This window comes from Hylobates moloch, unplaced genomic scaffold (assembly GCF_009828535.3).
Source record: "Hylobates moloch isolate HMO894 unplaced genomic scaffold, HMol_V3 SCAFFOLD_2, whole genome shotgun sequence".
In the NCBI taxonomy this organism is placed as follows: Eukaryota; Metazoa; Chordata; class Mammalia; order Primates; family Hylobatidae; genus Hylobates; species Hylobates moloch.
The window spans coordinates 100,813,757-100,826,818 of NW_026652277.1; the positions used below are offsets into that span (position 1 = coordinate 100,813,757).

The following is a 13,062-nucleotide window of genomic DNA, read 5'->3' on the forward strand; positions in this document are numbered from 1 at the left end:
AGCTTTCAATTTAAAGTGAGAAATATATGACTCTTTGTTCCATTTGAACAGTTAGAGGGTATCGTAGGGTTATTAATTGGCCTAATTTAAACATTATTGTGTAAATATCAGTGTGTAGGGAGCGAATAGGCAATGTCAGTGAATATCAGTGACTAGGGAGGCTTGAGGGAAGGAATAGAAACGAAGAAATGGCCAGTGGATGAAGCAGTCAAAGCACACACAGTATTTATTAAATTTGCTGTCTTATATGAGCATATTTCTTGGCTTCCTAAAACAATTAAACAATGACATCAAAGGTCACTGATCACAGATCACCATAACAGATAGAACAGTAATGAAAAGACTTGAAATATTGTGAAAATTATCAAAACGTGACACAGAGATGCAAAATGAGCACAAGCTGTTGGGAAAATGGTGCCGTTAAACTTGCTTGACACAGGGCTGCCACAAACCTTTGATTTGTAAAAAATGCAGTATCTGCAAAGTGCAACAAAGCAAAACACGATGAGACAATATGTGCCTGTAAAAACTTAATTTATTTCCTTTAATAAATTATTTGAGCTTTTTGTATATACAGACATTCATAGTTCTACCAATGTTGTCAAATTTTGACTTATCCTATAGAATATTACAGTAACCTGTGTGCACTGCTACAATTATGCAATATCAATGCTATGCACCAGATTCTATTCCTGATTCTCATTCTGCTTACTTCATTATGTATGTTTTTTATTTTTTTATCAATTTTTTTTGCACACAAAACAATAAACATTTTCTAAAAATACACACAAACAAAAAGATGCGTATCAAACATATTAGGAAGGTTGCACATGGGAAGACGGGGAATAGAAATGGGGAGTGGGAATTAAACAAAATGAATGAGAGAGGGACTTTGTATGGATCAATGACAATAACTCAATCCTCTATTTGACAAAGAAGAAGGAGAAGGAAGAGGAAGAAAAAGAAAGTGGGATAAAGGATCAGAAAGGGAAGAAAATAGAAAAAATTAGAGTATGACTCCAGGGTGGACCTGTTTTGTTGTCGCTGGGTTGGTTGGTTTGTTTGTCTGTTGTATTTTTCATATGTTTCGCCATGTTGGCCAGGCTGGCCTCGAACTCCTAGCCCAAAGTGATCAACCCGCCTCGGCCTCCCAGAGTGCCGGGACTACAGGTGTGAGCCACCACGTCCAGCCTTCACATTGTTTCTGGCCTCCGTGGTACACCTCCCAGACGGGGCGGTCGGGCAGAGGCGCACCCCACATCCCAGACGGGGTGGCCGGGCAGAGGCGCTTCCTCACTTCCCAGATGGGGCGGCTGGGCAGAGGTGCTCCTCACTTCCCAGACGATGGGTGGCTGGGCAGAGGGGCTCCTCACTTCTTCCCAGAAGGGGCGGCCGGGCAGAGGCGCTCCTCACTTCTTCCCAGACGAGGTGGCCAGGCAGAGGCGCTTCTCACTTCCCAGAAGGGGCGGCCAGGCAGAGACGCTCCCCACCTCCCAGACGGGGTGGCGGCGGGGCAGGGGCTGCAATCCCAGCACCCTGGGAGGCCAAGGCAGGCGGCTGGGAGGCGGAGGCTGCAGCGAGCCAAGACCATGCCACCGCACTCCAGCCCTGGCAACACCGAGCACCCCGAGTGAGTGAGACTCCGTCTGCAGTCCCAGCACCTTGGGAGGCCGAGGCCGGCAGAGCACTCCGGGTCAGGAGCCGCAGAGCAGCCTGGCCAACATGGCGAAACCGCGCCTCCAGCCAAAGGAGAAAAAGCAGGCAGAGGTGGTGGCGCGCGCCGGCAATCCCAGGCAGCCTGCAGACCGGGGCCGGAGAATCACGGGAGCCGGAGGCAGGGGGTCTGCAGTGAGCCCACTAGATTCCAGGCTGGGCCACAGAGGGAAAAGGAAGGAAGGAAGCAAGCAAGAAAGCAAGCTTCATTATGTATGTTGAAGATGCTATAAATGTTCTGGATGATTTTTATTTTCTATTTTTCATTGCTATAATTTTAGGTAGAGTTAGTTCAGAGTAATGTAGCTGTATAGAACTGACTTGAGCAGTACTTGTTCATTATTTACCCATTAAACCACCTCTTAAAAGTTATGTTAACAAATAATGAATTGCCTACATGCCTATTTCTTTCATTGGTCTCTAAGTTTCTAGAAAGAACAGTATTGCACATTTTGAGGTCTTCAGTGCCAATACAGGATATAGAATACAGTATGTATTCCATGAACATTGTTGAATAAATTTTTAATGAATAAAATAAATCATATTTTTATTAATTAAGACCTTGTAAAAGGTGTAAAAAGGTGTAAAAGCTGTCTTAAATTTTCAACTTCTTCTGCCTCGTGTCTGTTCTGCTACCCAAAAAGGTTTTCTTACAAATATCCAATTTTTAACTGAGTTTTAATATCTCCCCCAAATTACCACCTTTAGAAATCGTACATTCATAGAAGCACACTTTTGTCACTCGATTATTTGAAATATCTTGGTAAAATATAATGTGAGTGTGTGTATGTGTGTGGATGGGTGTTAATTATAAAGCCTAAGCATATGGGGATTGTAAAAATAAATGAGAAAAAAATCCCATCCTAATATTTACAAGCCGATAGGAGAGACAAGCACAGGAGTAATTCTAATATAATATGTTTATCAGTAAATATTAAATATTTCTTGAATGTTCCCTTGTAAACCATTCTCAAGTTCAAACCATTTTAGTTTTTCCAGTGTGCCAACTTTATATGCCTTCTCAGATTCGTTCTCTTAATTCCTTCTTTCCAAAGAAGATTCCTCTTTACAAGCTCATCTAGCTGGCTCATCAAGTTCCTATAATCACTGAGCTCCTGTATCTCCTGCCATTTTCTTACTTAGATGAAATGCCACCTTATTGGGTAGGGACTATAGCTTCCTGAATGATTGCTAAGTAGAAGGCAGCCACAACCCAGAAATTCAAGGAATTTCATTCCATGGAGTGTTCCTTGACTAATGAGAACTGGGAGATGTAAGAGAAAGAAACAAAGACATTTCTTCTCTTTTTTTCTTTTCATACTCTTCTCTAAGGTATGATTTCTCTTTACAGTTCTTGCAAAGAAAGTCCCACATGTAAAGAAACCTATGCCTGCTGAACAAGGTCTGTTTCACCTTGAGAACTGTGAAAGGTGTCCAGTGCAGTGATAAGCACATTTTTCATTGTTGTCACCTCATTTTGATTTCACTCTCAACACCCTGGGCTTGCACTTCCCAAAGAATGTGGCTTTAATCCTTGCCTCAGGCTTTGATTTTTACAAGATCAAATCTAAGATCGTACTTAAAAATTAAACACAACAGTGTTTTGAATTTTTCTTTCTATTACATAGACTTTCTTCACCTGTGTGGGTGATGAACCTATGTATTTTTTTTTTTCTAATTCTGAATTGTTTACCAAAGTTTTTAGAACATATTGTCTGTTATTTAAATCTGTATGAAGATCTTCATCAAAGGTAACTTTTTCTTCTAGAAGGATGCTTACCAGAGGCTTGGAAGAGTAGTGGGGGACTTGGGGGGAGGTAGGGATGGTTAATGCCTACAAAAAAAAATAGAAAGACTGAACAACTATTTGATAGTGCAACAGGGTGACCATAGTCCATAATAACTTAATGATACATGTTAAAATAGCTTAAAGAGTGTGATTAGATTGTGTGTTTTGAAATGTCTTTGTCGGGTCTCATGTACCCCACAAATATATACACCTACTGTGTACCGTAAAAAATAAAAAAAAAAATTAAATTTCAACAAAAGAGTACAAGAAGAAGAAAAAAGAGAAAAAAATAGAAATGATAAACATGTTAAGTGGTGAAATTAGTTTACTATTAAGAAAATCCTTAGAAATCAGTTTTTGAGTTTCTCTGTATAACTGTATGCATCTGTTAAGTTAGGCTGTCTGAAACAGTTAAGCATGAAAATATACTTGTTTGGAAACTATTTTGAAGGACATAATGAAAACCAGTTGAACTCTTAACTTGAAGTTTTTTCATAAAATAAAATTGTGAAAAACTTAAGAAAGTTAAAGTGAAGTAATTTTAAAGCTCCCCCCCAAATTAGTCATTCTTTAAATAAGATATACAACATAGTCAACTCCAGTAATACCCTCCACTGGAGATCAACAGCATACACGCTACAGGTTAAATATTTGTAAAAGGATAGCTAATTTTATGACCACCCATAAATATTTTTAGCCTAGGACAATGATATGGGTAATAAAACATATTCATGATGCAAACCATTCACCTACATGGGTCAAGAACAATTTTTCTTTTGCCTATGTATTCAAGCATTTGATTTTTTTTAATTTTTTTTTTTTTTGGTGTGTGATATGGTTGGGTTACTTTTTCTAGAATAAAGACACTTGTAGATAGCACAAGTGGTAAATTACAGAATATAGGAAATATCCCTCACACTTATAATTATATTTAAACAGCAGTAAATGAACTAAATTAGTTGCGAAAGTCACTCTTGTCAGCATGGCGAATTGAACATTACCATATCACTCTTACTTTTCTATGTCATCAGTATCACTCCATCTCATAGTTATTTGTAACACCTTTGCCTTATACCATTTAAACTAGGTAAGAGGGACAGGAAAAAATATACGTTGGCCTGGTTTTCTAAAAAAAGAAAATGTATTTATCCCTTCTATAACTTGTGAAGGGAAAATAAATCTAGGGGCCCCCAAATCACTAAGCTAAAGGGAAAAGTCAAGCTGGGAACTGCTTAGGGCAAATCTGTCTCCCATTCTATTCAAAGTCACCCCTCTGCTCACTGAGATAAATACATATCTCATTGCCTCCTTAAGTCAGGCTAATTCAGAAATTCGAAAGAATGCAACCATTTGTCTCTTGACCTGGAAGCCCCTTCCCCACTTCAAGTTGTCCCACCCTTGCTTCGAGTTGTCTCTCCTTTTCCAAATTGAAACAATGCTTGTCGTACATATGTTGATTGATGTCTCATGTATCCTTAAAATGTTTAAAACCAAACTGTGCTCTGACCACCTTGAGCACATGTAAGGGTTCACAATCTTAAATGATATGTAAGTGTGAAAGAGAATAGTGACCAGAATATAACTCTCAACAAAGTGTTTTTAATCAAATTAAACTCATGGGAAAACCTTGAAAGGACAAATTAAAAAAAAAAATAGTAGCATGTTAGTTACCTGTTTCTCTTCCAGATTTATTCTCTTGTCTTATTCACCTGCTCTCTGTCTCTGAGCAGTGTGAACTGTATTATCAATGGCTTCCTTTCCCTTGGGCTTCTGATTACATTTGGCCAATAGGAAAAGGGAACATGAAAGCAGATTAAAGGAAGAGAAAATAGTAAGATCAATTTACTCTAGCTTTTTTACACGAGGCTATACAATTCCCTGTCAAAGGAAAGTCAAGAACCTAACTGTATATTCAATATGGACACCCATTATCTATGTTTCTCTGACTCAGCCAGCGTGAGCACCATCCTTCTCAGATGCAAAGTAAAATGTCTAAACTAGAGCAGCTTTGTATTTTCATCCAGAACCAGGAAATATTTATTTTCTAATCTAAATCATTCACTTAATGCATTTTACTATTTCCTTTGGCTTTTGTCCACACCCAAATACTCTTCCAATGCCTGCTTCAGCACCATATCCCCCGTGCGTTTCTAACCATTAGAAACAATGAAAGCAGCAGTTTCTGAAGAGGTAATGAGGAGCAATGGAAGACACAATGAAGAAGCAGTGGTCATTCAGAAAATATTCTCCTGTCTAACCACTGAATTACTAATTCCCTCTTTTTTTCTAATTTTCTCCTCTATAAACTACTAAGCACCACTTTCACAAAGTCTCAAGGATGTTCTAATGAAAAGCTGCAAACATTTTCATCAATATTTGGAGAAATATGGTGATTTTTATGTAAGGAACAATATTTACAGATTTTAACTTCAAAGTACTTCTTTCCCATTTCCAGTTGCTCTTGCTGGCCCAGAGACTCTTCCTTATTCTTTGTTTCACTCATGTCCCTATGAAGAGACCACCAAACAGGCTTTGTGTGAGCAAAAAGGCTGTTTATTTCACCTGGGTGCAGGCGGGCTGAGTCCGAAAAGAGTCAGCGAAGGGAGATAGAGGTGGGTCGTTTTATAGGATTTGGGTAGGTAAAGGAAAATTAGTCAAAGTGGGTTTTCTTTGGCAGGCAGGGGTGGGGGTCACAAGGTGCTCAGTGGGGGAGCTTTTGAGCCAGGATGAGCCAGGAGAAGGAATTTCACAAGGTAATGTCGTCAGTTAAGGCAGGAACTTTCACAACACTTTCACTTCTTTTGTGATTCTTCAGTTACTTCAGGTCATCTGGATGTATATGTGCAGGTCACATGGGATATGATGGCTTAGCTTAGGCTCAGAGGCCTGACATTCCTGTCTTCTTATATTAATAAGAAAAATAAAATGAAATAGTGGTAAAGTGTTGGGGTGGCAAAAATTTTTGGGGGTGGTATGGAGAGATAATGGGCGATGTTTCTCAGGGCTGCTTTGAGTGGGATCAGGGGTGGCTTGGGACCTAGACTGGGAGAGATTAAGCTGAAGGAAGATTGGAAGATTTTGTGGTAAGGGGCAATACTGTGGGGTTGTTAAAAGGAGCGTTTGTCATATGGAATGATTGGTGATGGCCTGGATGTGGTTTTGTGTGAATTGAGAAACTAAATGGAAGACACAAGGTCCAAATTAAGAGGAGAAAAACAGGTATTAAAGGACTAAGAATTGGGAGGACCCAGGACATCCAATTAGAGAGTGCTCAAGGGGGTTCAGCATAGCCCTGCCAACAAAGATTATTTATTTACTTTAAGAGGGAGTTAAGAGTGGTGGTTTGGGGATAGCTCCAGGAGATATCAGCTGTGATGGCTTGGAGAAACAGTGTAAACCAGCAGTGTGGACAAGAACAGGGTATTTATGAGTAGTTGAGAATGGTGAACAGGAGTATGACTAGACAGAAGATAGTAGGGATGACAAGTTTTTTGGGTTGCAGTCCAAGTTGATCTGGTGTCTGGAATGAGACTGGGGTCTAATGAAAAGGAGTGTCTATATAGGAGCTCAAATGGGCTGTACCCTATAGCATTCCAAGGACAGGCCCGAATTCTGAGAAGGGAAAGTGGTAAAAGTATTGTCCAGTCCTTTTTTTTTTTTCAGGTTTATATATTTTTTATTGTGGTATTAAAATATCGAATAAAATTTGCCTTTTAAGCATGTGTAAGTGTACAGTGGAGCAGCGTGAAGTCCATTCACAGTGCTGTGCAGCCACCACCACCACCTTTTCATCACCCTAAACAGAAACTCTGTACCCATTAAACACTAACTCCACACCCGCTCCGGCCCCAGCCCCCAGCATGTACCAGTCCACTTTCTGTCTCTATGAATCTGATGGCTCTAGGTGCCTCATTTACGGAATCCTGCAAGGTGTGCCCTGTTGTGACTGGCTTATTTTACCCAGCATAATGTCCTCAAGGGCCATCCATGCTGTAGCCTGTGTCAGAATTTCATTCCTTTTCATGGCTGTATAAGATTCTGTTGTGTGCTTGTAACACATTTGTTTATTCATTCATCTGTTGGAGCACACTTGAGTTGTTTCCACCTTTTGGCCACTGTGAAAGGTGCTGCCATGAATATTCACAGAAAAGCATCCATTTGGGTCCCTGTTTCACCTCTTTGGGGTTTATGCTTCTCTGGTGATCTGTTTAACCTTCTGAGGAGCTGTCATACTGTTTTCCACAGTGGCTGCACCGTTTCACACCCCCAGTGGCAATGCACAGGGATTCTGATTTCCCCACATCCTTGCCAACACTTGCTATTTTCTGTTTTTTGTTTTTGTTTTTGTTTTTAAATAGCCATCCTAGTATGTGTGAAGTAGTAACTCATTGGGTCTTGATTTGTATTTCCCTAATGACTAACAGCTTGGCACATCTTTCATGGGCTTATTGGCTATCTGTGTATCTTCTCTGGAGAAATGTCTATTCAAGTCCTTTGACCATTTTTGAGTTGCGTTGTCTTTTTTTTGGACAGGGTCTTGCTCTCTCAGGCTGGAATGCAGTGGCACATCCATGGCTCACTGCAGGCTCAGCCTCCCGAGTAGCTGGGACTACAGGTGTGCACCATCATGCCTGGTTTTAACATTTTTCTTTTCTGTTTTTTTTTTTTTTTTTTGAGACCGAGTCTCACTCTGTCACCCAGGCTGGAGTGCAACGGTGTGATCTCGGCTCACTGCAACCTCTGCCTCCCAGGGTTCAAGCAATTCTCCTGCCTCAGCCTCCTGAATAGCTGGGATTACAGGAGCCCGCCACGACACCCGGCTAATTTTTGTTTTTTTAGTAGAGATGGGGTTTCACCATGTTGGCCAGGCTGGTCTCAAACTCCTGACCAGAGGTGATCCACCCACCTCGGCCTCCCAAAGTGCTGGGATTACAGGCGGGAGCCACGGTTCCCAGTCTGTGTAGTCTTTTTGTTGCTGAGTTGTAGTTAAGTTTATAGTTAATTTAAGTCCAGGAGGACATAAGCACCATGCTGTCAAGGATTTAACTTCCGAATCATGTGGAGCAGCTGTAACATTCCACCCATCCACTTTTAAGCAACTTTCCAACCAAGCAAGCTGCCATTTCCAACTACCATGTACACTTATAATCTACACCTGCATATAAATATACTCATTTTCTTCCCAATTTTTTTTTTTTGAGATGGAGTTTCACTCTTGTCGCCCAGACTGGGGTGCAATTGCATGATCTCGGCTCACTGTAACCTTTGCCTCCTGGGTTCAAGTGATTCTCCCACCTCAGCCTCCTGAGTAGCTGGGATGACAGGCATGTGCCACCATGCCTGGCTAATTTTTGTATTTTTAGTAGAGACAGGATTTCATCATGTTGGCTAGGCTGGTCTCAAACTCCTGACCTCAGGTGATCCACCCACCTCGGCCTCCCAAAGTGCTGGGATTACAGGCATGAGCTATGATACCCAGCTTCTTCCCAAATTTTAAAAGGTTTTAGGATGCAATTTAAGATGACCCCACATTTTGATAATTTCCTATATTCTGACACCTAAAGCCTACATATAAGAAACACTTGCCTATTTGGCAAGACAGAATTCACCTTTTAGGATAATTAAATGAAAGTCAGAGCCTGGGCCAGCTCCGGCGAAGTTAGACCCTCGGAGCTGGTCTCGGACTGCCGGAGCGTCACCCCTTCAGCGACCCCCGCTGACCATGGCAGTATTTCACGACAAGGTGGAAATTGAGGACTTCCAATATGACGAGGACTCGGAGATGTATTCCCTGCCCATGTGGAGATAACTTCTCCATCACCAAGGAAGAGTTGGAGAATGGGGAAGGCGTGGCAATGTGTCCTAGCTGCTCTGTCATTATAAAAGTGATTTATGACAAAGATCAGTTTGCGTGTGGAGAAACAGTCCCAGTGCCTTCAGCCAACAAGGAATGAGTTAAACGCTGAGGAAGCCTTCAGGAATCTGAATCCTGAACAGCTGGAAATGAGCCCAGATAGAAATTTCAAATGCAAAGCTCCTGGCTTCATGGAGACAACCATTTGTGATTTGCTGTTCTGTAGGCGTGTTGTGGATTCTTTCCATCAACTGCTGATTTCATCTTCAGGAAGCAAGTCCATAACATGACGTATCTGGAGTTTGTGCTTAGAACCTTAAATTGGAAGTGTTCTTAATTATCCATCTAAATTTAAAAGAAGATAATTTCAAAAAAAAAAAAAAAAAGGAAGGAAGAAAATAATCATCCTCAGACGACATAACCAGGCACTCGCGAGATCTTCTAAACTATTTTCACACAGTGATGAGGCTAGTCCCAGCGTCCGCCTTCACTATGAACAGTTGGGCAGAGGCAGGGTTAAGTTATGGTTCCATCTGGACCTTGCAGGGCCCGCCCACAATCCGTCTCCTGGGAGTTGGGGCAGCTTTTTAAGAGAATCTCCATGTCTTTCCTGGATGTATTTCAGGAATGTTGTGGTCCACTGCAGAGTTGTGGCCTTGTCAGTCTCAGCATTGCAGAACGGCACTAAGAGATTCAACTCATCACAGCAAATGCGGATTCTGCGCCTTCTATCTCTTTCCATTCGGTTATGCCTCTACCTACGCTGAGACCTTCCTCCCTGGGGCCCACTCTGGGCCTGCTCCCCCAGGTTTGCCTGTGAGGACTCTGAGGACTGCCAAGCACCTTGTGTGGCGGTGGCACCTTCGCCCACATTCTGAATCTCTCCAAGGGCTCTTCGCTCTACATTTGTGTCCAACTGACGCATTCTACTCGGATTCCTCTTCAGTGCTTGTTTGCATAGCACTTCTTCTCCCACTTTAATCCAAACTTGCTCAGGCAAAGCTTTGTTCCTACTACCTAAGGTCCGTTTAGTGGATTCAATTTCTTGCTGATAACAGAAAGAAAATGCTCTAGGGAATCCAATACCCTGGTGTTTGGCAGCTTCAAGTATAGAAATGAGTTACTAGAACTCTGTGTCTGTGAAACATTAGAATTTCCACTAGTAGAGCAAGCATTTGTAGTAAACAGTGGGTATGTAAATTGCAAAGCAGTAGTTGTAGCAGCAGTTTTATTTTTCACTAATGTTGTACATTTGTTTTGCTGCTGATGAAGAGGAACATTCATTAATTCAGATGGATGTCGAATGAGAGCTACCAAATTGTTGAGCGCCATGCCTGGCTCGGGTGGCTGGGTGCCACGCGGCGCAGGCAGCGGCTCAGTGGAGATGCTGTTGAAGCGGTCCTCCAGGCGGACGCGCATGGCTGGCTTGGCCCGGGCCTCGGGCGTGCCCTCGGGTCCAGCTGCGCCTGCGCCCTCCCTGGCGGCGCCGTCCGCCCGGGGCGCTCGCTCCGTCTCCGCTCCCAGACGTCTTCTCCACCGTGCCCGCCTCGTTCAGCAGCATCATGCACAGCTCCTGGAAGTCGATGTGGCTCAGGCAGGGCGCGTCGACCGCCAGCGCGGACGGGCATAGCACAGGGTACGTGGGCGCCGCGCCCCCCGGACCACCCGACGCGAAGACATCCGCGCCTGCGCCCGGGCCGGCCGCCGCCAGCAGCACCGAGTTGAGGCACCTCTCGAGCTCGCCGTCAGCCGCCGCCTCCATGTGCGAGTAGAGGATGTGCTGCAGCTGCATGTACTCCACCTCCGTCATCTCCACCAGGCTCAGGTGGGTGGTCGTGAAGCTCAGCCCCAGCTCGCCCAGCGCCGCGTCCCCGCCACCCGTGTCCTCGACGCCCGCCTCGCCGCCTGCCGCGCCTGCCTCTGGCAGTGGCTCCCACGGTCCGGGGCCCGACATGGCGGCGTGGCGTGGTCCAATGGCGGGCGACGCGGGCAGCGAGGGCGACGTGGACGGTGGGAGGTGGGAGGCGATCCCCGGCCCCAGCACTACTCTGTCCAGTCCTTTTTAAGTTGGTGGGTGAGCTTGGTGAGGTGTGTGTTTAAAAGACCATTAGTCCATTCTACCTTTCCTGAAGATTGAGGATGGTAAGGGATATAAAGGTTTCACTGAATATCAAAAGCCTGAGAAACTGCTTGGGTGATTTGACTAATAAAAGCCAGTCTCTTATTGGACGGTATAGAGGTGGGAAGGCCAAACTGAGGAATTATGTCTGACAGAAGGGAAGAAATGACCGCAGTGGCCTTCTCAGACCCTGTGGGAAAGGTCTCTACCCAGCCAGTGAAAGTGTCTATACAGACCAAGAGGTATTTTAGTTTCCTGACTCGGGGCATGTGAATAAAATCAATTTGCCAGTCCTGGGCAAGGGCAAATCCCTGAGCTTGATGTGCAGGAAATGGAGGGGGCCAGAACAATCCCAGAGGGATAGTAGAATAGCAGATGGAACACTGAGAAGTGATTTCCTTGAGGATAGATCTCCATGATAGAAAGGAAGTGAGAGGTTCTAAGAGACGGGCTAGCAGCTTGTAACCTACATAGAAGAGGTTATGAAATGATGAGAGAATAGAATGGGCCTGTGAGGCTAGAAGGAGATATTTTCCTTGGTCCAAGAACCATTTGCCTTGTGTGGGAAGAGATTGATAGGCGGAAGTTTCATTGGGGAGTAGGTGGGAGTGGCCAGATGAGAAGAAGAACAACTGCCATGAGGGATAGAAGTTGGAATGCTAGCTGCTTTTTTAGCTACCTTATCAGAATAAGCATTGTCCTGAGCAATGGGATCTGATGCCTTTTGATGGCCCTTGCAGTGAATGACTCCAGCTTCCTTTGGAATTAAAGCAGTCTTGAGAAGAGTTTTTATTAAAGAGACATTAATGATGGAGGGCCCCTGCATAGTGAGGAAATTTCTTTCTGCCCATATAACAGCATGGTGGTGCAGGATATGGAAGGCATATTTAGAGTCAACATAAATATTGACATGTAGTCCTTTTGCAAGAGTGAGGGCTCGAGTTAAGGCAATGAGTTTGACTTGTTGAGAGGTAGTGGAGGGGGCAGAGCGGTAGCCTCAATGATAGGTGTGGAAGATACTATAGAATAGCCTGCCTTTGCCAGTGAGTGGCGATTTGGCCTGGTGGAACTGCCATCAATAAACCAAATGTGTTCAGGGTGAGGAACAGGAAAGAAAGAAATATGGGGAAATGGGGTGTATGTCAGGTGGATCAGAGAGATACAGTCATGGGGGTCAGGTGTGGTATCAGGAATAATGTGGGAGGCCAGATTGAAGTCCAGGCCAGGAACAATGGTAACTGTGGGAGACTCAACAAAGAGTGAGTATAGCTGAAGGGGCTGGGGAGCAGAAAGTATATGCATCAGGAGGGAGGAAGAAAATAGATTTTGGAAGTTATGAGAAGTGTAGAGTGTGAGTTGAGCATAGTTTATGATTTTGAGGGCCTCTAAAAGTATTAGGGCAGTGGCAGCCACCACACAGAGGCATGAAGTCTAGGCTAAAATAGTAAGGTCAAGTTGTTTGGATAAAAAGGCTACAGGGTGCAGTCCCAGCTCTTGTGTAAGAACTCTGGCTTGACTGAAGTAATGGGGGCTCTCTATGAAGCCTTGCAGCAGTATAGCCCAGGTAATTTGCTGAGTCTGATGGGT

General features: G+C 43.7%; 1 protein-coding gene and 1 pseudogene across 1 annotated transcript; one reads left to right on the forward strand and one right to left on the reverse strand.

Annotated features, from left to right (window-relative positions):
- Positions 1–9,224: 9,224 nt before the first annotated feature.
- Positions 9,225–9,456, forward strand: LOC116475548 (putative DPH3 homolog B). Its single transcript, XM_032164881.1, is given in 2 exon segments — positions 9,225–9,289; positions 9,291–9,456. Coding segments are annotated over 2 exon segments (231 nt in total).
- A 1-nt stretch (position 9,457) lies between these two features.
- LOC116475540 (transcription factor-like 5 protein) lies at positions 9,458–11,310 on the reverse strand (annotated as a pseudogene).
- Positions 11,311–13,062: the final 1,752 nt, after the last annotated feature.